General features: G+C 42.7%; 2 protein-coding genes, 1 long non-coding RNA gene and 1 other non-coding gene across 5 annotated transcripts; 2 read left to right on the top strand and 2 right to left on the bottom strand.

Moving 5' to 3' along the window:
• Positions 1–86: 86 nt before the first annotated feature.
• sfmbt1 (Scm like with four mbt domains 1) lies at positions 87–9701 on the bottom strand. Of its 2 annotated transcripts, none has more exons than XM_037252698.1 (21): positions 9577–9701; positions 7328–7389; positions 7129–7223; positions 6054–6297; positions 5812–5900; positions 5357–5609; positions 4829–4926; positions 4644–4745; positions 4355–4514; positions 4128–4210; positions 3726–3852; positions 3415–3528; positions 3213–3255; positions 3052–3119; positions 2826–2965; positions 2579–2688; positions 2239–2414; positions 1838–2019; positions 1532–1756; positions 1333–1461; positions 87–1257 (listed from the first exon to the last, which is right to left on the bottom strand). In XM_037252698.1, the coding sequence occupies exons 2-21, from the start codon at positions 7350–7352 to the stop codon at positions 1117–1119; spliced, it is 2604 nt and encodes an 867-aa protein (XP_037108593.1). In that variant the 5' UTR covers positions 7353–7389; positions 9577–9701; the 3' UTR covers positions 87–1116. The 2 variants fall into 2 exon arrangements, with proteins under 2 accessions (XP_037108593.1, XP_037108594.1); XM_037252699.1 differs by having other exon boundaries at positions 3213–3252.
• On the top strand, positions 9286–11911 carry LOC119123528. Its single transcript, XR_005098096.1, has 2 exons — positions 9286–9540; positions 11026–11911. It is a non-coding gene; the product is annotated as an uncharacterized LOC119123528 (long non-coding RNA).
• On the bottom strand, positions 11610–20414 carry LOC119123526 (protein kinase C delta type-like). The gene is made up of 17 exons (XM_037252700.1): positions 20243–20414; positions 16851–16981; positions 16479–16751; positions 15504–15672; positions 15222–15253; positions 15025–15110; positions 14645–14774; positions 14461–14561; positions 14198–14279; positions 13894–14015; positions 13640–13813; positions 13420–13511; positions 13272–13334; positions 13033–13171; positions 12688–12876; positions 12364–12492; positions 11610–12253 (listed from the first exon to the last, which is right to left on the bottom strand). Exons 2-17 carry the CDS (start codon positions 16957–16959, stop codon positions 12086–12088), a joined length of 2058 nt encoding a protein of 685 aa, XP_037108595.1. The 5' UTR covers positions 16960–16981; positions 20243–20414; the 3' UTR covers positions 11610–12085.
• Positions 14355–14426, top strand: trnae-cuc. Its single transcript has one exon. It is a non-coding gene; the product is annotated as a tRNA-Glu (tRNA).
• Positions 20415–22847: the final 2433 nt, after the last annotated feature.

The raw sequence follows: 22847 nt of genomic DNA, 5'->3' as shown, positions 1-22847 counted from the left end.
CAAACAATTTCATTACAGTTAATAACGCTACAAGGACAAGTTAAATGAAGGATTTCTTTTTTTTCCACAAAGCACCCCGTGGCTTTATATTTGTTGGTTTATTTTCTGCTCGCATTGGGTTGATTCAAAAAGAAATTATGTAAACTGGCTCAAATGATCACCATAAATACTGCTCCAAATAAACTAGGTTTAATTGAAAGTTTGAACTATTCTGTGCAAATATAGTGAACATTAAGAGCATTTTCACATTGCTTATTCGGTAGGAGTATTTATCTCAATTATTTTTCGTTGAATTACCCTGTTGCACTAACGATATTTGTGTACACTATATACAACCATGCAGTCACATCAGTATTGCTATACTGTGCATACTTTCACTTGTGCCTGCATTAGTTCCATTATTCATAATACAACAATTACTTTTTTCCTCACTGAAATCAAATCCTTATGCAAACTGTTTTGTTGTTGGCTTGAAGGCTCATTATGTTACATTTTGTTTCATCACTGTGACAAAATGCAATTTAAGTGTCAAAGGGCCACACTTTTGCGGTGCGACTTGGAATTTTCTTGTGTAAGCAGATTTGTCTTTTTAAGCGCTTAAAAACTCTCTTTACACTTGAACAGGACTGGCGAATGAGCGCATACGAGATTAGATTACAATATCAATATCAAATATTTACAAGCATATGTGAAGAAATATTTGCATGACAACACAATTTTTAAAAAGAGGGATGGGGAATTTGGAGCACTTAGAAGACACATAAATTAAAAAGCCTTTTCTGAAACCTAAAATGAAAAAGTTTCACAGCCTCAAAAATCACCTTGTCCTCAAAACACATTTAAACTCATTCAGTCTTTACCTGAAGAGACCTTGCAGTGTGTATTATTTTTTTTTTTTTTACTATTTGCAGCTCTTTTTTTGTACTTTTTTTTGTTTTGTTTTTAAACACCCAGAAATCTCACCGTTGATGCTGCTCTTTACAGCTGCTCTTCTGATGTTCAACACCACATGGTCATGTGTGGGTGTCAAGAAGATATCCAGTGTAAGCACAGTCAACATGGGACATGACTGTTTTGTATGAATAAATAGTCCCTGCTTTGTATATCGTTCTTCAGCTACGTGGCAAACTGTTGATAAAACGCCAGTTTGACTCGCTCAATGTGGTGGCACAACTTGATGGCCGGTCCCAGCTTCAGGTCCATACACTCCTGCACCGTTGGCAGGTTGAGCAGCAGAAGAGCTTGTCCGTCGATCTCCTACGAGCACACGTTAGTAAAACACATTGGAGTTACCCTGAGGAGAACCTGCATGTCTCTGTCTGTATCTCTTACTTGATCCATGAAAATGCGAGCGAGAGGTGCGCAGTCAGTCGTCCGGATGAAACGAACCACATCGGTCACACTCCACTCCAGGGGGCTGGTGTCCAAACACAACTTTTGCGGCGCTTCTGTCTTTGACGTCTGCAAAATAAGATCAAGCCAAGACACGTGGTCGCGGTGTCCAATCCAAATGTAAAAATTTAGAGACTACCTTTGGTGACGGAGGGTGGTTCTCATCGTCGGAAAAAGAGGGTGAGCGGGGTTTTCGCCGCCGCCGCGTGGGCCTGGGTGTTGCGGGTGGGGACGGAGACGGCGTAGGAGGCTGAGACTTTTCTGCCGATTGTTCGGAATCATCTTGAAAATCGTCTTGCGGTTCTGAGCCGGAGTCTTCGCTGAGGGAGTCGTCTTCATCAAGATCTTCTTCGTCACCGCTGCCCTGTCGGCCGCAGACATGAAGCTCAATGTTGACTTTTATTTTATTTTTGGAGTAGTAGGCCAGTTCCAGTGTGCGGGTTACCTGCGGAGAGCCAGCGGGTGTGTTATCGACAGACGTTGACGAGCGTCTTTTTTTATGGACAAAGAGCTGCTTCCTTCTCTTCCTCCGCCTTCCTCTTCTTTTCACTCCAGCCTCGAGGTTTGTGTGTCCTCCTGGCGGGCGGCCCACCCGTTTGCTCTTCTTCCTCCCGTAGTAATACGCCGCTGGCAAAACAACAAAACATTTCTGCAAGCTGGCTTGACTTTTAATCATCATCATTTAAATTTGGGCGCCGCTGTGAATTTCAATGAATGTGCAAAACAAACGCAGATGACATGAATGTAATCAGAAGATTAGCTCTTGTGCAAAAATAGTGACAGTGGAATCTTGAAGGTTGAACACAATCAAGCATTATTATAGAATGACTGATCAACTCCACTTACTGTATTTGGTCTTGGTGAGGACAGAGCAATTCTCTGAGCAGTGCTCCAGAACCATGCGAGGTCCAAAGAGGTTGGGGCAGCACTCTAACTTGATGCAGGTCTTCCTGCAGAAGTCTGCCACACGATCTGCTGTGCGGACAATTTCCACGGTGGCTCTGTAGCTCTTTCCCTTATATCTGAAACACGAAAAGAAGCGCGTGTTTACTTCCACTTGTTCTTTGAGTACATTTGGAACCTAGCATGTGAGTTGCTCCAGCCCAGCTCAGAACACTCATGCTATTCCCACTAGTTGTTCGAAAGGAGCGAGAGCAGCTGATAATGAAATGGTGTTTCCTCGCACTTGGCTTTGAGAGTCTCCCCGTTGCCTTGCCAGCGACTCTCCTGATCCAGCTGCAACTCCCTCAGCACGCGGCTCGGCTTGTACGCAGAGTTGATTAGAAGAGTCAAAACCTACACAAAGTTTCAAATTTAACGGATTCAACATGAGATATTTTGAATACAGATTATGAATCTTCTTTTTATTTTAGATAAACATAAAACGATCTCAAAACAACTGAATGATGGAAAAAAAAAACAACGGAAATCACCTCTTTGATGACAAGGACACAATTTCCAGGGCCGATGAACTGGGGCAGCTCAGCTATGCGTCCCTTGTTAAGGTACGGCCCGGAGAAGCAGCGATGGTTAAAGTAGATCTTGGGGCAGCAGTATTTGCCATTTCCTTGTCCTACAATGTGATTTAAAAAACACAACATGAAAATGATGAGTGCAGGCAGCACATTTTGAGCTATGTCAATGTCCGATTTCACTAACCAGCCTCTGGCTGGTTTGCCATCTGCTGCTTAACAGTGTCGGGCGAGGACAACTTTGGCGGCGCTCTGCTGCAAAGTGATGCAAAATGAGTCAAACAAGAAAGCTGATTCAGTTGGAAAAAAATTCCGCATTCGACTCGCATCCAAATTTATTAAACTTACTGTTTCTCAGGCTGTACCACAGCAATCTTCCTCTCATTTTCTACTGAAAGACAAGCATAAGGTTTGTCGTTGTAATATTTGAAAAACATCATTGCGTCCCAAACATTGCATGCTTTACTCTCTACTGTCACAGTTGAAGTTGCTGTCCGATTTGCAGAAAATAACTGTTCAAGCTTAGCTGTACATTGGTTTGCTTGCTTACCTGCAGGCTTGATGGGGTAGACGAGTGGATAGCCGTTTGTCTCGCACCAGCTGACGGGGAAAATGTCCAGAGAGTCCACATGAACTGTCAACTCAGGCATGGGATGTTTTAGACCTGGGGGAAAAAAAAAATTGTAGACTTTCCTGGTTTCTCGTAATAAATTGTAATAGTATGTTAGAATCCACGAGAGGTCGGAGTGACAAGGCTCAGATTAGAGAGTAATCATGTAAGGTTGCGCAACAAAACTTGTGTTCACGCAGACCAATAAAACCCGCCTCCACGCTGAGGTCTTTCTTTCAGTCCTCGCTCACCTTCCAGGCTGAGCCAAATGTATTGCCCTTTCACCCTGGTGACTGTTGCCACGTGAATGTTCTCTGGTGACAGCGGGTTGACAGCCTCCAGTTTCATGGACTCTTTAAAGCTGTGTTCACACGTCTCCTTGATTTGTGTTGAAAAACACACACACGGAAATATTTCAGGAAAATATGTAACTGGCACGTATTTTCCATCAAAAGAACGTTGGATTCACAATATGCTGTCTGAAGGGAAGTTTCAAATGGTCTTGCAGCAATGTGTTTTCTGCTTGCAAGGTCACATCTCATTCAGTCTTCACATAACAGCAGCGTGACAATCGCGGGCTGCCTAGCCATCAGCTCCACATTTAATTATCGCTGGCACGTTGCCGGCAGATGTTAAAAGTCATTTTCACTTACGGTGGGGAAGCAGTGCTGGGGAGCTGCTTCGGCCTCGCACTGTTTGAGGTAATCAGCCCAGTCAAAGTCTGGACCCTGGTAGCCTATACGCAACACAAAGTCAACAAGAAGGAATATTGATGGATGAGGGAACTATGTGTGTTAGAGGGAAATTTGATTTCTCGAAAAGAAATTGCAGTATGAATCATTTCATGTGAGGATGACGGACAACGTGTGACAAAACAAACCTGGTGGCGGGCTGAGAGGGAGTCCATTTTTAAGACTCCATTGAGCGGGAAAGATGCCTGGACTGTCTCGGTGGCACAGGAAAGATCGCCCGGAGCCTTCCGACTCCTCAATACCACAAAGGTCATCCATTGTCACCAGGAAGTAATGCTCATTGAACACCTACAGACAAACATGTTTGAAAAAAAATCAGTTGAACCCATTTTAGCTAAGGTCAAACTCAAGGTCAACAAAGAGCTATAAAGCGCAAACATTAGAAATGAGACCTGTTTTGACCGTCAAGTCTGTTACCTTGGTGACAGTGGCCGGTTTGATAGAGATTGGTGCGGCAGGGTCAACGGCTTCTAATTTCATCCCTTCTTTGAAACAATGAACAGCAATGCCAGGCTGGTCCTGAGACAACCACACATGCTTTAAGAGATTAATCCTAACTTGCTGGAAGTAAATGTGCAATGAAATGTTCATGCTGTCAGCACCTTATTTAGCTCTGCAGTCAGAGCTTCATCTTGAGGAAGTTCAGTGATCCTCTGCCTCACCTCCTTCCATTCTTCTTCTGTTCGCAGCGCCAAAAGTTCTAAAACAAAGTGAAACAAATCAGCCCCAGAAAGACAGCTGCTCACCAAGTGTTTCTATTTTGCAAGCTAAGCTAAAGAAACAGTCAGTATTATTTATTTTTACTTATAAGAAGCACATGCACCACAGACACCACAAGGTTAGTCAAGAAAAAACGATTTTAGCTTCAAGTATGGGTTTGAAATGGATGGGACCTTGAGCAACATTGATAAGACCTCAAGTATCAAAGTTGGGAAATAGCCTGCAGAATGTTAGATAGATAGTTTAATTATTAACAATTGTGACTCTCTTCAATACCCAAACAAAAAACAGTTTCTTGAAGCGTCTCTATAATACGGACACCGTAGGCGGCCTTGGTAAGCTTTATTAGCATATTCTTTTGTTTCCATGACTATAAAGTGTGAAGCCAGAACGACGACGGAAACACTGACCAGAAGGAGGCCTGAGGGCGCAGCCGTGCTCTCGAGCCCAGCCGGGTGGGTGGAGGCGTGGGTGGAGGTAAAAAAGCCAAAGGGTGGCGGGTGTGTCGGGGAGACCCTCTGTGCCGATGAGCCGCAGTTTCAGCCTTCCTCCGACGTTCTCCTCGACCTCAGCTGCCCAGGCCAGCCCTGGGTCAACGCTGTCCTGAAGCTCCACATAGCAGCCGGCGCTCAGCAGCTCCATTGGGTCTCGGCCGCGCTGAGGCTGAGGAGAGCGGGGAAGGAGTTGAAGGAGGAGACGAGAGCGTGCGCACACAAATGCCCACACAGAGAGACAAGGTGAGGAATTCACACTGGGAGAAAATGTGCTGCATGACTAAGTAGCAGACGTGAAGCAAGGCCACTGGAAAAACAAAATAGTTCCGTTCAGTTCAGTTGGTAACGCGACTGCGGTTGCCTTGTCTTACCAATTCGAGTAGGTTGGCAGGCGCGCTGCACTCCTCAGCCAGGACCTTTTCAAGTAAAGCCTCCCAGTCCTGGTGCCTCTCACGCACACCTGTGGTGGATCATGCACAAAAACATAATCCAGGCGCCCACTTTTTTGGTTTTTGATTTTCGATTGCCAAATGGAAAAAAAGAAAAGATTTATTTCTTATACGATCCGCTTTTAAATTAAGAAAGAAAAAAAAATAATCCAACTTAGTCTCACCGTCAGGGGCTCTCATGAGCTTGCCATGCTGCCGGCTCCAGCCGAGCGGGTGCAGGTCAGCCGTCATGGTGTCGCACCAAAAGTCAGCACTGCGGTTCTCTTGGTATCCTTCGTAGCGGAGCAGCAGCAGCTGGCCGCATGTTGTGATGATGCTGGCCACCCAGTAAGGACCGTCGGCCTCCGAGCGCACGCACACCTCCAGCTTCATGCCTGGAGTTAAACCCGTCTGCAGACCCTGGTCCACCTGATAATTGCAGACACATTTTATTTATTTGCAGTAGCCCAGCCTGTAAGGACATCAGCTTGGAACGAGGAAGACCAGTTCAATGCCAGTTAAGGACCCGATGTCGCTAGCTTAAGTCATGAGCATTAAAACTGTTAACGGCACAAACACACTTCGTCTTTAGGTCGAGTATATTTGTGGAGCACGTGAGCAAATACACAAATATAGCATGTTAATGATTTCCCCCAAGGACACAATAAAGGATTCTTTTTCTTGCTGATTTACAACAGGTTACAAAAGACCACTTGACTAAATAATGAAAAGAAAACAAGTGAACAGAAGGCACACTCAAGGTGATCAGCCGAACATTCCTTTTCGGCTTAATAGAATGCAAGTAAACATTACTTGCCAAGTACTTTGCTGCACTGGTAATACGAGTCCCGGATAAATTCTACACTATGAATAAATTGGTGGTCCTTATTAGCAAAAGACACGTCAGTATAGTGCTACTGCTTTGTTGAATGGATGTTGTTTCTTAGTAACCGATTTGACTACAGAGGTAAAAATATATTGCCATGCCAACACAACTGATAGCATTTTGCTTTGGTGCATCCTTTTAAACAAAAAGCAAACCACACACAGAATGAAATAAAACAAATACATCCGCGTAAATGGAAATGGGAAAACAGACGTATGGACGGACTGAAAAACCGCGACCCCTGTGGGGACAAAGTGGTACAGAAAATGGATGGATGGATGGATGGATGGATGGATGGATGGATGGATGGATGGATGGATGGATGGATGGATGGATGCATGCATATTCTGAAAAAAGAGGAATTGAGGGCTCACATGTTTAAAGGCGTGATGAGGCACAGATGCAGCGCCCGTCTCCTCCAAATAATCATCCCAGCTGAAGTCGGATACATCCTGTGCACAGTCGCCATCTGCAACAAAAACACACATTTGTTTCCTTTTATAACCTGCTTTCTAAAATATCATCTTCCTCTTTTCATTCTACTCTTTACAAGAGACAAATTCTAAATCCTACCAGACTCCAGTGACTCCTGGTTCATGCTGGTGGGATGTCCTCTTCAACCGAGATTAGGCACTCTGAAGAAGTATAGAAAAGGATTGACATCCATTAAATGAATAAGGTCCGATTCAAAACCACTCGAAAAAAATCACTGAATTCTGATTCAGATGACGTAGGACATCATCACATTTGCATTAAAGTGACTTCCCAACTGGCAACACCAACACGTTTTCCATTTTGAGTGGTTGTAAGCAAAAGAGAAGATTAAAAATAGAACAAAAAGTAGAACTGCGTGGTAGTCGACGACCAGCACGCAGGCAGCTAATCCTCTATTTTTTAAGCAAAACCTACTTTGTATTAAAATTTGGAGGATCTAATAATCCTTGAAGTGAGCATTTGAAACCGAGAGAGGCTTGACATTAATGTGGACACGCATCAGGCGTTGACACGTCGACGTGACCCGCAGCATTGTGACGCGCACATGAAATCAAGTTAATTCAACAAGAGCTGCGGCGTGAATGAGGGGAGCGCTGGGCGGGACCGCGGCGGCAAACGGGACGTCGGTCTGTCACAGCAGCTCCATTCAGGCGGCCTGTCAGCCTCGTCTTTGTCACGCGGGACGTCTCTATTAAAACCGGGGCCCACATCACGCACCGCCCCCTCTCAGCCACCCCGCTGCCACGGTGACCCTCGTGCTCCGCCAAGATCTGCGCCGCCTTTCACCCCCGACCCTGCCCTCTGTCTTTCTACCCCCCCACCAGCACATACATACACACCAGAGGATTTCATTGTCCCTGGGGTCACACTCTCTAACATAAGAGTGGAAAAAAAGAGCAACGGAACAGAAGTAAATTTGACAGCCTCTATTCTAACAACTGATGCTGATTTCAATAATGGAAGCAAAGATGCTTCCAAAACACCATTTTGTGTGAAACCGAAGTTTAGCAGTCTGAAAAACAATTTAACTTGCACTATGTTTCCATGCATAAAAAACAGAATTTTTGCATAAATTAATTCAATGAAGTATTTTGTTCAATAATATGTTCAACGCCTGTTGTTCTGTTAGGCAGAACATCTCTCGTCAATAAATCAATTCACACACACATTCTTTAAATAACTTGTCACAATCAACAGAACCAGAACCATTTTTATTAGCAGCCGCTTGCATTATGAAGACCGGAATCAACACGGTTCAATGTTTTTACCGTGACTTTTTAAAGGTGAAGTCGAGTAAAAAAAAAAAAAAAATCTTAATAACATATTCTATGGCACACCAATTGTTTAAAAATGGCATTTTGATTAATATTGTGTTTGTAGGCTCATGTAAGATCAATCACAGCTCATCTTCCGGACTAAACTCTGAAAACAGGTGAGCCAAAACTTATAATCGACAGATTACAACGTATTGTTAAAATAATTGTTAGAGGATGTAATTACGTTTGCATCCAGCCTTTAACTACTGTTATAAATTACATTATTAATTATATATTATATGTTCACTGTTATACAATCTGTACACAGACTACATATGATGAGTGCTGGCCCAAGATATTTTGTCATGACTTCACTTCCAAAAATGTGAGGTTTGTACTCACTTTTGGGAGATACATTAAACATATATACATTTTAATCTACTATTATGACTAACTAAAAGCGTCATTTCACGATGTTTAGCCCACGGATCAGTCAGGTTGCACGAAGGGGAAGTTGGAGGCCACACAGCGGTTGCAATAAGTCAACCTCGGAACCTGAACATCCATCGACCAATTTGCAAGCGCCGAGACATTTTTTAAAAGCTTTGACATTAGGACTTGTCGAGTATGTAGCGCGACATATTATGTATAACTCTTCAAGGGCAAATGTCCTTTTAGGTGTCTTTAGGAGAGTGCACTGTTCCCCTTTCGCGCCGGCGTAACTTTCCCACTGATGAGTGCACAACGCATGGCCACTCACGGACGTTCTCTTACCTCGCCTCCGAGTGATGATTTAACGTGTGCATGTATGTGCGAGTGTTTTTGTGTGGGTAGACTCCGTGGACGCGTGGAAAGAGCGAGTCAAGTTACTGCACGTCACAGGCTCCCAGCAATAAGAGCGAGCACAGGCTGACGAGCAATAAGGAGGCGCTTTACACCACTGAGCCGGACTCGTCTTTTTGAGAGGCAGGAAAAAAGACGTGTGCCTCACCGCGGTGCAAAACACTGACAGCAAAATGTAACAAACAGTGCGGAGTAAGTGAATATTTGGTCGCCGAATTCGTCTCTTACCGTTAAGTAGTTTTTTCAAGTCGCTTTTTTAGATGCCGATCCTCTCGCCGCCTGCCTGCTCGCTAGCAGTTGTGTGAAGGTAGCGTGAGTCAAATTGTCTTTTCTGGTTTCTGACTTTCAAAATGAAAGTTAAGTACGTGCGTAACCGACCAGCGAAGAAGAGAAAAATTATTTGGTGTTAGACTTCCGGTATTACTCGGTTGACGCCTTGCGAGCTTGACGCACTTCTGGTCCACGACCTCATTCCAATATGGCACAAACGGCTACTGCGCATGCGCACTCCGATATGTCTCTCAGCCCGGCTACATCACGCCGACTTCCATCTTCACACACAATAAAATTATTACACAGCCGCAATCTACGACAACATCTGGAACACGCACAAAAAGAAAAGGGACAGAAAAAAATAAGAGGGAAAAGAAAAAGAAAGGCTTTGTCTTAGTTCACATGCTTAGAGAAGTATTCCTATCAATCATGATCGAGTGTGTTTAATCCCCAGCGGAATCCCGGTGATGATTGAGATGTAATAAATTAGCCATATAATCGACCCACTTTCGATAACTAGAAAAGCACATGTCATGAAAAAGCTTTTCGTTTCGTAACGTGCAATTTAATCGTTTCTGTCACCGCATGATCGCGAGTTTTTATTTCCAACACTCTTTGTCGAACTCGACAAATATTGCGCAAGAGAAAAGCTTCACGTGACGATCGATTGGAAACGAACCAAGATAAGATCGTTTAAATAGCAAATGTTGCACTTGTGCTGCACAAAGATTTCAAGTCGGCGGTGGGAGGAGGAGGGGAGAGAACAGGCGTGCGGGAAGGAGAAACTGCTGAAAATGTGCACTGACGCCGCCAATGCAACAATCCAAGTTCACCCGTTCTGCGTCACAAAATTGACTTTCTTTGTTCAGTATATACATGATATTATTCTAATGTGTGTATGTTTACTACGGGAACGTTTTTTGTTTGTTTGTTCACTTGGACCACGCAAGGCAGGCTTCGCTGCCTCCCGATCCTCCACAATAAAAAAAAAACCCTTTTTGGATGCCTTACAAACAAAAGGAAAAAAAATACATCTCGCATTTACGCTGATATGGAAGCGCAACACTGTCATAAATTCGAGCTGTTGCAGCAAAACGATCCGATCTTGCACCAATACAGAACCAAAGGCAGAGAATTTATTCCCAAATTCACTCAGTCAATTTTTTTATGGAAAGTGTTTTGGTTAGAACGAAGTGGTTTGCGCTGCCATTTTAATACTAAAGGATTGCACCCACTGTGCATGTTTTTTTTTTTAAGGAGGGATGGGGGTCGCCACCTGACATCTTTAATGACAACCTTCTTTCAAAAAAATATATTTTTTGCAAATGCGTATAAACTCTAGTGAGTAAAGTGTGGCTGCACACTCACATGAGCATTTCTTTTCATTTGCACTTCTCACGTCAGACGATGGGAGGTAGTAGCCGAAGAGAGAGGACAGAGAACGGGCCACTGCAGGAATGTCTGCTCGCCTGTCATCGACTTCACATTAAACCGGTGAATGCAGTCACAGCACCTGACCACTAGACGGCAGCAGAGCGCATGGGTCTGAGTATTTATTGCCACATCTTGAATGTGCCCTCTTCACCTTTAACCTTATAAATCCCCAATATCAAAATCAATACCGGAGTTGACTTGACCTCCCTCTCTCCATCATTTTTATGTTGTCAGATTGAATGAGAGAATGTGCTCCAGAAAATGTATGGATAAAAGGAATGTTTATTTATAATCAGATGCAAAAGTATAATTTTAAAAAAAGTACAGCTTTAACTAAGTGGTTAAGAAGCAAATTGACTACATTTCTTTTTTGATAAACTTCCAAGTTATTTACTTTAAATGCTCATTCCAACACAAATATATATCTTTATTGACTACAAGTAGTGCCATATTATGTCTCCAACACTGATTTTAACCACCGATCTGCTTATTGTTCTGGCCGAGTGCGCAGATGTAACACATCTTAAAACTAACAAAGAATAAATTAATCTATCTTTTTTGGGGGCATTTCTGTATTTACAATGGCTATCTTGTTTACAGCCTCTCCAGGATTAAAGTCAGTGCTGGTAGTCAGGATGTGACTCGTGATGTCATTCCCTGGAATGTGGATTTTTTTTATACAATAATCCGGACAATTGTTACACATTGAAGATGTTTGTAGTATTGCTATTTTTAGATCTTTAGAGACACAGGATGTGGTGGAATTTGTGTGTAGGAGTCAGTTTTGTTTTTGAAAATCAATTTCAAGATGATAGATGATTGGGTTAGGAGTGATTTCATGGTTAAACAATAACAACTTCAGTTCCGATTATAGTTTCAATGGTAGTTGAAGTACGTCCCTTAATTACACGTATAGAGTGTTTTCGTACCCTCTGACAGAGGTATTCAGTAAAATTCAACCATGAAGATAAAAGAAAATAGGCCTATAGCCAAAAGTCTAAGTCAGTGATGGAGGTCCAAGTGCAACCAGTTAGTCTTTTCTTTTGCTTATCAAATCTTCCAGTTTGGGGTTGACAAAGGAAAAGCCAGAAAAGGCCGACTGATCCATGGAGTTGATGAGGTTCTTGTCAGTGTGAGAGAGTCGCGGCTTTTCACTCAGGAACTCTTTGTCAAAGTTGCTGCAGTCACTTGGGGATTTCTGCGGGCGGAGAGATTTCAGTTATCGCACAAGTCAATGCCGCGATGCATCTTGACATATTCACAACATTGTGTTTTGGACAGTAGAAAATGAGTCAGAATGTTTCTCACCACTTTGGGCTTGAAAGGGGGCTCCACTTCTCTCCGCTCCAAAGTGAACCAGTTGATTGCTTTGAAGAAGGGCTGTGCACGGATGTCCCCTACCACGCCAAGTCTACGATTGGGATCTCGCTCAAACAACTGCAATAATGATGGAGGAAAAGAAGAGAAATGTTTGGACTATAAGGCAAAACAGCCCTTTGAAATATTAGAAAGTAAACAAAACGGGAAAAACTGAACACAAAGGTCACACCAGGCTTGCTGATAATTTGCTGCATAGTTTCCCAGCAATCGCCCCACTTTTGCACATTTAACGAGAACATGTCATATCATCACCAGTTCGAGCAATTTCCTGGCCTCCTTGCTTATCCAGCGAGGGTAGTGGGGGGTGTCCGACCGGATGGACTCAAACAGCTCATCCTCATCGTCGCCTTGGAAAGGCGACTGGCCAATCAGCATTTCATACACCAGTACGCCAAAAGACCACCAGTCCACTGAGAAGCTGTACTTCTGCCCTAAGAGAATCTGCCGTGAAAGGAGAAAGTTGATTGGCTTACGAGAAAAACGTTCTGATTACTTGCCAATGGCACGAATAATACAGGACTATTGATTATGTAAAAGGCCGTAGAGGCCCCCCCCCCCCACTTAGCCCTTATCTAGAGGCACTGCAATATTAAATACCTCAGGTGCAATATAGTCTGGTGTCCCACAGAACGTGGAGGCTCGAACATCTCCATAGACGTTCTCCTTACACATGCCAAAGTCTGCAATTTTAATGTGCCCGTCCTTGTCCAGCATGACGTTATCCAGTTTCAGATCCCTGTGGATTATTATAATATCCGTTTATATTCCACCTACACTACGTTCGAATCTAGTCATCTAAAATGATTTCTATTAGCATGTCCCTGTGAATATATTACCTGTAGATGATTCCTTTCGAGTGGAGGAACTGCAGTCCCACGATGATCTCAGCAGCGTAGAATCTGAAAGTTGGAATACAAAACAACCTCAATAGAATTCTATTTGAACATAAGCGGATAATCCATTCAGGTACGCTGCTGCGCTTACGTGGCTCGGATTGAATCGAAGCGGCCTTTTTCTTGGATGTGGAACATCAGGTCGCCTCCATTGAGATACTCCATCACAAAGAAGAGGTGCTCCTGAGGTCACAGCATGACCTCATCAGCTCATTGTTGCAGACAAATTGATTAAGTGTGTGCAGAGGTCATCTTGGTGGATCGAGATAACCTCCGTGCGGTAATGATGTCACATTTCACGCTTTGCTCACTTTAGACTGGAACGTGGAATAAAGGTGTGTGAGGAAGGGGTTCTCCCAGGCGAGGGCAAGGACTCTCTTCTCCACCATCGTACACTCGACGTCGTCATCCATGAGAACCACATCTTTCTTGAGAACCTTCACGGCGTAGTACTGGTTCTTACCCTTGAGCTCGGCCAGCAGCACCTGAAAACGAGTGAGATTTGAGCGGCGTGGTGACACAGCATAATTTGGGAGAAGTGATATGGAGTAGAAACCCCGCCCACCTTGCCAAAGCTGCCTTTGCCCAGAACCTTGTGGAAGACCAGATGGTCGACGGTGAGGTGTAACCGCTTAACAGAAGGTAAGGCTGAACTCGAGGTGTCACCTGATATGCCGTTCTTATCAGCTATGAGGATTTACACATCAGAGTGAGTACACAACTATAAAAACCTGTACTAAAAAAAAAAAAAAATAGACAATCTTGAACACATTCAAAAACAGATTTCAAATTGAGACTAATGGCAAAAAGCAAAGAACTCAACACATTTGAACATTTAGCAACCTTAAACTGCAATGACAACATCTTACCAGTAGGATGTGTTGGTGCACGGATGTCTTGGTAGATCCCGATATCTAGTGTATTGGCGCTATCAGACTTCTTCAGAGATTTCTAGGACGTAAATTTCATACGTGTACAAACAATGCTGGAATGATCCTACATGTATTTTCATACACCACAACATCATCCCTGGTGGTCTAGTGGTTAGGATTCGGCGCTCTCACCGCCGCGGCCTGGGTTCGATTCCCGGTCAGGGAAAGCTCTTATCACATTGCTCTTGGGTGGTACAAACCTGTGAGACATAGGAGAGCGCTTCAGCCAGTAGCTTCTGGTTGATCCCACACATGTTGGCCACTTTCTTCTGACAGTAGCTATGAACGTTCATGGCACAATCTGAAAGACACAAATAATGGATCAGTGAAATTGAATGTCATTTTTTATCCAAACACTGTAAGACAAGTATTGAGCAGTCCCACCTTCACATTTAAGGCCTTGTTTGTAGAGACCCCACAGCAGGCTGCCACAGTGGTCACAGAAGGTGGGGCCTCTGTAGGTATTGCACTTGAAGCGATGTGGCATATCAATCTTGAAGCGCTCTTTCTGGAACTATAAACAGATACAACACGCCCGATTAACCATTACGTCAACTGAATGTTACATTCAGATAAGTTCAAGGAAGTCTCACAACAAAATGTTGCATTCAGCTGGGACGAGAATGTTTTTGCTGTACTGTACGTCCCATAAAGTATTTGTTTTTTAGCCCCCCCCTCCCAAAAAAAAATAATTGTGGTAAAATCGACAAAGTAATTGAAGTTGGAAAAATATATAGTGAGGTTAAATTCTCCTAACAACTCACCATCGTGTCACGACTGTTCGCTGCAGTTCCGGTGCACCTGCCCATAATCTTTTCGATGCATTTCTTGTGAATTGCTGCGTTGCATTCTGGGTGGAATCAAGAACAAAATATTGAGTCCAAATTTGAATGTATGATGTAAAATTGAAAAAAAAAAAAATGTTGTCCAATAGTGAAAAATGGTAGTGGGAGAAACTCACGTCTGCACTTGTAGCCTTGCTTGTTGAGTCCCCTGAATGGGGAGAGAAAAAAGAACACAATTTTGCTACCATCCAAGAATTATAAATTTGATAATGAGCCCATAGAGTGAAAAGGGGGCGCTTATGCAATGAGTTAGTGCTGGTGACTTTCATCAGATGGAATCCAACACGACCTGGTGGTTTCCCCTGGTGACTCACTTGTGTAACAATAAAATGATTCATTGTTGTTTCTTTCTTTTTGTGTTTTAATATCCTGATTATCTCACCAAAGATCGGACTCACCAGAGAAACTCTCTGCACACAGAGCAGAAGGTAGGCTGGTGGAAAAAAGTGGCAGCAAACTCGTGGCTCTTCATGAGGTGAACCTTGGGCTGCTTGAATGCTCCCCTCCTCTTATTTAGGGTCGTGAGTCCATCCTGAGGACCAACTTTCACAGAGGGCTGGTTGGCAGCTGAAGGGAAAGGTCAATCGGCAAATAAATATAAATGAATACATTTAATTTTGTGTGTTGAAAACAGTGGCTGTTTATTTGAAGCACCTTCTTCCCCTAACATATCTGTGACATTTATTATTCAAGGTTCTAGAAATTCAAGTTGAAACCCACAGTTACAAATAGTACGACGTCTCTTAAATGGAGATTGGACACATAGAAATTCTATTGTGAACAAGCAGCTGACGCAAGTCAACTGCATGGGGTCAAAAGTCACTTGGAGAAGACGGTGTAAGGCAAACAAAGCGGGCAGAAACAGAGGCGATAAGGAGAGTGGGCGGGTAAATGGCAGCACTTTGTAGGAAAAAAAAAAAAAGGAGTTGCCTTAAAGAGGCTGCTGATTAGGCTGAGAAGTGGAAAGACGCACAAAAAGAGATCTTTGCGTTTGAGTGACAGCTGCTTGCCTTTGGACAGCGCTTCAGTGGACTGTGCCAAGAAAGCAGTAATAGGAGAGAAGGACAAAGAGAGTGAGAAAGAGAGAAAAATATATTCACTGATACTTTTCAGGAAACGTGGCGTGCATGGCAGCGAGCTGATAAAGTCTGGAGTCAAAACCAAAAGCACCCACCCCACCCCCACGCGGGCTTTCTCTCATAGGAACTGCCTCTGAACAATTGAACTTTCTGAACCTAACCTTTATGAAGCTAATCAGTTAGCGTGCTACTCCAAAACAACAATTCTGTAAATGCCACTATTCTTTCAGGATGCTACAACACTCGAAAGAATCGAAAGAAGGACAGATAAAAATGATGACTTTATCGCTTTACCTGCATCACTGTCCTCCAGGAAATACTGCACAGTAATGTACACCTTCCCAGAAGGGATCATGTCCAACCAGAACTCAGCCCGCCCGTTGGTCTTGGGCTTCTTGCAGCGTTCTGCGAGTACAGACACGTCAACGGTCGCCTTGCCCAAGACCACCTCGGCGCTCTGCATCAGAACCACTTCGATAACACGACCCTCGTAAATATGAGCGTCGAAAGTGGACTTCCACGACGGATACATGGTGGGCTTCTTCTGAATCAGTGTCATCCCTCGATCTGTGGGAAAAGAGTGGTTTTAGGGATTCGCAAGTTAGACATAGCGCCACCCAGTGGTTGGCCACACTGTTACATTGGCAGTCCTTTTGCCGTTCATACCCGTGCTGACGGATTCCTTCAACTTGATGGCACAAATGGGGGCTTCAGATTGAGGAGGCAATTCACCCAAATCATATGTGGTGAAGGAGATGCGCAGGAAGGGTGCCATGGCAACGGCTCACCTCAGCTTCCTGGGGAAACACCAAATCGGCAATTACATGTGGCAGATATGGGCAGTACACGTCTCACACACACACAAAAAAGAAGGGAGATGACCAACAGTGTCAACAGACGGGAAGAAGAGAGGAAGTACAAATGACCCGGTCATCAAAATAACTACTTTGCTACATTAAATGGTCACCCCAAAAAGAGTTAAGAACACAAAGAAAAAAAAAAAAGGAATATTGAATAATTAAACCAGTTTCACTTCAAATTTTTCAATTGTGATTCATCATGAAAGTTTAACTTTGAGTTTTTGTTTATATTTTCAAGACTTTCCACAGATTAGTTCTCTATATTTAGCATTTTATGCAAATGTTGTGATCACCTGTAATGGCTTTTTCCTTCCCAATGCAAATGTTGGAAAGCATAAGTGTTACATTTGACTTCCTTGTAGAAAAGTCAATGTTTACACTAATGGTCCATTACAGAATTCAAAGACTAGAATAATTTCTGTCCCTAATTCCCCTCACACCTCCTAGCGCTTAAAACAACCTGAAATAAATCTGCTCGGAGAGGTCACAAGGGCGCTGAAGTGCTCCCATAACAGAGGCTTCATTTACACACACAGCTGCAGTGTAGCCCGACACAAACATTCTACAAATACTAAACAAACGATAGCTAAAATAAATATCTGCTACTTTGAAAGAAAAAAAAAAAAGACATCTTTGTTTCCCCAAAGGGAACTGGAAAAACTGAGGACAGGAGAACATACATTTGGGGAAGGGGCAGGACAGGAAAACAATCTGGCTGACCCAAGATGAAAAAAAACGTAATGCTCCAAAATGGTGTGTGTGCGTGTGTGTGTTGTGCGCGTGTTCCTGCAAAGTCAACGACTTTTCTGAAGAATTTGAATGTCTGCCACATGTTGCTCTAAGCAACAGTGGGCCATGTGATATCTACCACAACACAAAAAGAATTCATCATAAGAACAGTAAAGTGGAATTGGGAACATTTATGAACCAAAATAAATATCACAGGTTTGGTATGCATTGAATTACTGGAAATTGTTATTTGACATAAGAACTAACCAAACCAGTGGGGCAGGTCTGGACACTTTCCAATGACAGCTGCTCATTTGCACATAAAGGACCCATCGCACGCAAAGTAGCACTTACAGTAAACAACATTCTTTACAAAAACAAGAACACAATTCCTTTGTGCTAAAAACACCTTATCACCTGCCAATGGAAAAGCTTGTTTGTCAGGTATGAGGGGTCACCGACCTTTTTGAAACAGAGCTACCACTAGGTTGTTAATTGATGGCAAAGGCTACCAGTTAGCAATAGAACAGAACTCACAATGTCTGCACCCGAGTCAGGTGACACGTGTCGTAGTTGGAAGGGCAAAAGCTATAAGTGACTCAGTCGATGATGGCTGAATGCCAGTGAGCTGATTTGGTTTCAGCATCTCGGGACTTTTCGAATGTGCTTGTGTCACTATCATTATTTTTGCATCTGTAGCTCATCAAGAGCGATGAAAACTCGACAAAGACGTTTCAAGATTATGTTAAGAATGATCAAAGTTAGTCTTGCTGTTTTAAAAATATTTATTTTGTATTCGCCATGATTTCACTGAGGGTGAACAGCGGTACCCCCCCCCCCCCCCCCTTCCCCTTTAATTGTTTTGCAGTGTTGCTGTAAGCAGCCACCAGACAGGGAAGTTGGAGTCGGAGTGAAAGACAGCAAAGTTCAGCGAGCAGACTGACTTCACGAAGTGACGCTAGTTGACACATAATTACAATAAAGCTGCGTCAGTCCTTCATGTGATGACAACCCTTAATAACCTCCTGTGTTTTTATGAGTACGACTTTTCCACCTGAGAAATGTAACAGCATAGGTTAAATATACTCGACTTGCATAACCCAAAAAGTGTTACAAAAATGTCAGTCGTCATCAAGTCTTCAGAGGCATGCAATCCGAGCACACGCTAATAACCTTGAACAAAGCGGTCTTTAATGACTTTGAGTAGAGGGCCGCTCTCAGAATTAAAGCCCTCCCCCTTCCCTAACTAAGCAAGATTAATATCCAACACTTGCTCTCCTTGCTCAAGGGCAACACATGCACATGTGCAAGAGGTCAACAATGTAGTCATGGATGCCACCAAAACTGTAAGAAATGGAAGTCATTTGGTCTCGGGAAGCAAATGGCTGTTACATACTGGCAGGAATATTATATTTCCATACTTAGATTACATTTCTGAATGCTGTGCTCAGCTCTTTGACAGGCTGTCAAACCTGCTAAACCAGCAGAGCAAGAATCCTTCAACAGAGAATTTTTTTTCCCTGCTTGCTCATCAACGGCAGCGTGTAATATTTGTCCTTTTAGCATGGCGGTGAATCACAGCAACATATTTCTGGGGTACAGCTTTTGGTTTCCAAAAGTTCATGCTGCACATGGGTGACTTTCATACTCAGCAGATGTCCAGAGAGCATCCTCAAAGCTACTCAGGAGACCGCAAGCTAATATTGACACGGCTCTGCCTGCAGGCAGATTGTATTACCGCCTCCAAAAGCATAGACAGTGCAATGATAAGCAAAATTGGTGAAAGCTCAGATATGTGGTGGGAATCTTTTCCCTCAGAGGGTCACACAAACTACTGGAAAAATATGATCTGGTGATCAAACACATGTTTATGATGACAAACGATTAAGCAGAATTCCTTGCATGACTTATTCAAAAGCTCTCACGGTCCTAACATGGCCTACTTGGTATCTTTCTGTCAAGTTATTGCATCATTTGATCTGCTCATAAAATCGACATTGCTGTTTACAATCTGTAAATGGGATTATAAAATGAGCATATCCAGAAATGTCACCAATGTAGACTTTCAACTACACCTCGAATTTGCAACATTGATAATCCTCATTAATAAGACAAAGGTTTTGGTGTACCTTGCAACATTTTGAATGTGTTGCTTTCTTCGCTTGAGTTCATAAGTTTAATGTACAAAGTTAGTCAGTGTCACTAACTCGGTTGCCATGGGCTACCCCCCTGGCGCCACTGACGATTTATAAACCAAATAGACTCGTCTTACTGTGTTTCATTGAATGTTAAAAGGGTTGTTTGTTATAACTTGATGTTTACAGAAAGTGGGAAAAGTTGACGCCAACGTGCGTTCATTTGCAAAGTGAAGTAAAACAAAGTGGCTGCGCTTCTTTACGTTGAGGAAAAAACCCGTCCCAACGATCATACAGCACTCTAGACAAGTTCCATAAGAAAATCGTGACTTACCGCTTCCGCCAAATCGCAAAGTGTCAAGTGGCGTTTCCTCCGACGGCAGACTTCTGCGCTGCTTTCGGGTGCGTGTTTTAATGTACGCGGTGCGTGGGTGTGGTGAGACAGACTCGTTGAATGCGTTCCCGGTGGCGTCCTGCAACTGAGTGCTGCCACGCACGGTGGCTTTGTGCGACTTCTAGTAAGTCCAAAGTATGACGTCACCCAGGTGATTTCCGTGTGTACGTTATCGCTACTTCGGCAAACAAAGCCTTTCTGTGTATCATTTCTGTGTGCTGGAAATTGAATCTCCAATGAGTGATGAAAACATTCAAGTTATTTAGTTATTTAGTAAAAAAAAAAATACTCTGGCAAAAGTGGAAGTACTGAAAGAATTACAGACATAAAAGTAAAATATTTTTTACTGTCACTGACAGTATGCTGGGTACAACATGATATATATATATATATATAATTTTATATATACATATTATTTAAAATGTATATATATTATTCTGGGGATATTCAGACACCCGTGTATTTCTACACTGGCCCTCCCCACATAATTTCCACGGTCCAACTCCTTCAATAAGCAGAGCCGTCCACATGGTGCTGAGTCATCATCCTCCACCCTCCAGAACTGTTCAAATGGATGAGGGAATGGAGCAGTAAATTTAGACGCTCTGCGTCAGCTGCACCTAAAGAACTATTTATAGCTGTAAAAAAAAAAAAGGAGCACAACAATGACGTATAGAAAAGATCACCAAGATGAAATGATGGAAAAAGTTCTTGAGTCAGATTTAAAAGTGAGTAATCACTCCAGTGTCATTTATCAACAATCAGCACTGAAAGCAAACTCAATTTTTGTTTTTCATGAAACTCATGATTGGACCAGTCAAAGCTGATCATCCTTTACTGACCTCTGCAGGAGAAATTTAAGATCCTACAGCAAAAGTGACCATTTATGTAATTTCAAACCACCGCATACTTGCTTCTCATCACTTCTTCCACATCAAATACAGTAAGTGGATATGCAAGCAAGGTTTTTTTCCAAATACTTTCTCAGCATCCCCACACGAGTGGAAGAAATGTTCTCTTGTTTTCACAAGTCTTGTATGTGATGCTTTACTTGTCAACACAAAAAAACCTGCTGGGACTTCACTCATTCCAACTTTATGTTGAACCAGTTTGTGCATCATAAAAATGACAATCCCTCATTATGTAATGACCATAATTTCCCCACAACCTTGGCACAGAAAACAGTGAAAGATATAGTTACTTTTTATATCTGCAGCATGAGGCACATTTTAATACTTTGTACATACCGAATTGGCAAATCAGAAACTAGCTTGACTTTACACAGGGAGGCCGGAGCCAATTTCCGTGTCGTCTACATCAGCGACTAAATGATATACATATCTTTGACAGATATTTAACAGCAGCAAACACAAACAATCATGCTTGCCTATTTTCCACCTTGCCAGAGTCACTTGACTCTCGACTGTCAAACCAGTAATCCAACACAACCCATCGTACGAGCCAAAAATGTGCTCTAAATATTTACGCTCTATATTGAATCGCCTTTTGTGTGAATGTTATTAAGAAGCGGTGCACTGAAGGAGAACAGAGATCGGGCAGTTGTTCTGGAAATGCCACTTTTCTCAGGTGTGCTAGCAGTGGAATAAGATTGGAGATTACTGCATGGAAACTTTCCAGCCACACTAGTTCTCTGTTACCCGTTTGGCAAACTCCGACTTAGAAGAAAGGGCCCTTTCACCTTACAGCATGAACGTCGATTGGAGGATTCTAAAGGCTCAGTAAAACATGAATAAGGTTTTCTCTTCACAGTTTATCCCACTTTAACCAACAAGAGTCGTTCTAATAGAGGACAAATGTGCTAAATTGCTGTTGGCCTCTTGTCGGCACATCTGAAAGTTTTGACTAATTATGCCTCGGGCAAGATGTTTAGTGATCTTTCCGTGCTTTTAAATATTAATTGCAGTTTTTATGGTCTCGGCGCAAGGCAGTCTGGCTTAATTGTTCGGTAAATTATCAGAGCTGGGTTGTATTACCCAGCAGTCTGGCTCTGATATGGAAATCTGGTAGGCCTTGAAAAGTGAAGACTTAATTATAGCCTGGACTTGAACTGTTTGCAAACGCTTCGTTCAAATCAACTGATAAAAGCCATTAAAAAGTACATTTTACACAATAATGTCCACTGGGTGGATTTAACAGAGGCAGAGACATGGTAATAAGATGTTTTTTGGACTGGATGTCTCACATAATGATGGACATTTTATAGCACAGGCAAGGTGACTGTATCGATTTAACATGACATGACAAGAAGACATCTAAGAAATTCTTGCTTCTCATAGCTGAAATGTTTTGAGAAATTATCTCAGAAATGTAATTCGGTGGTTACAAAACAAACTATTATTATCACAAGGAACAATAAGGGAAAACCCTAAAACAAAAACAAGTCTCATGCAGAGTCAAAAGCCAAATAAAAAAAAAAAACGTGATCATGTAGAAAACAGTAAAGATTTTCTAATGTTATTTTGCATGGATGTTATTTAAAAAAGAGATATGAACTCAACAGGAACGACATCAAACGGTCACGATG

The sequence above is a fragment of the Syngnathus acus genome, chromosome 5 (assembly GCF_901709675.1).
Source record: "Syngnathus acus chromosome 5, fSynAcu1.2, whole genome shotgun sequence".
Taxonomy (NCBI): Eukaryota; Metazoa; Chordata; class Actinopteri; order Syngnathiformes; family Syngnathidae; genus Syngnathus; species Syngnathus acus.
The sequence above is the reverse complement of the archived record's forward strand: the minus strand, read 5'-3'. Positions and strand labels throughout refer to the sequence as shown.

What these genes read in the sequence shown, in the direction of transcription:
- sfmbt1 (XM_037252698.1), bottom strand. Translation starts at nt 7,352, where the DNA reads ATGAACCAGGAGTCACTGGAGTCTG. An exon ending in CCAGGAGTCACTGGAGTCTG is followed by an intron (nt 7,224 to 7,327) that starts GTAGGATTTAGA and finishes TTTTTGTTGCAG; the next exon opens with ATGGCGACTGTGCACAGGAT. An exon ending in GGCAAACCAGCCAGAGGCTG is followed by an intron (nt 2,966 to 3,051) that starts GTTAGTGAAATC and finishes ATCACATTGTAG; the next exon opens with GACAAGGAAATGGCAAATAC.
- LOC119123526 (XM_037252700.1), bottom strand. Translation starts at nt 16,959, where the DNA reads ATGGCACCCTTCCTGCGCATCTCCTTCACCACATATGATTTGGGTGAA. An exon ending in CCAGGAAATTGCTCGAACTG is followed by an intron (nt 12,493 to 12,687) that starts GTGATGATATGA and finishes TCATTATTGCAG; the next exon opens with TTGTTTGAGCGAGATCCCAA. An exon ending in CCCCTTTCAAGCCCAAAGTG is followed by an intron (nt 12,254 to 12,363) that starts GTGAGAAACATT and finishes CTCCGCCCGCAG; the next exon opens with AAATCCCCAAGTGACTGCAG.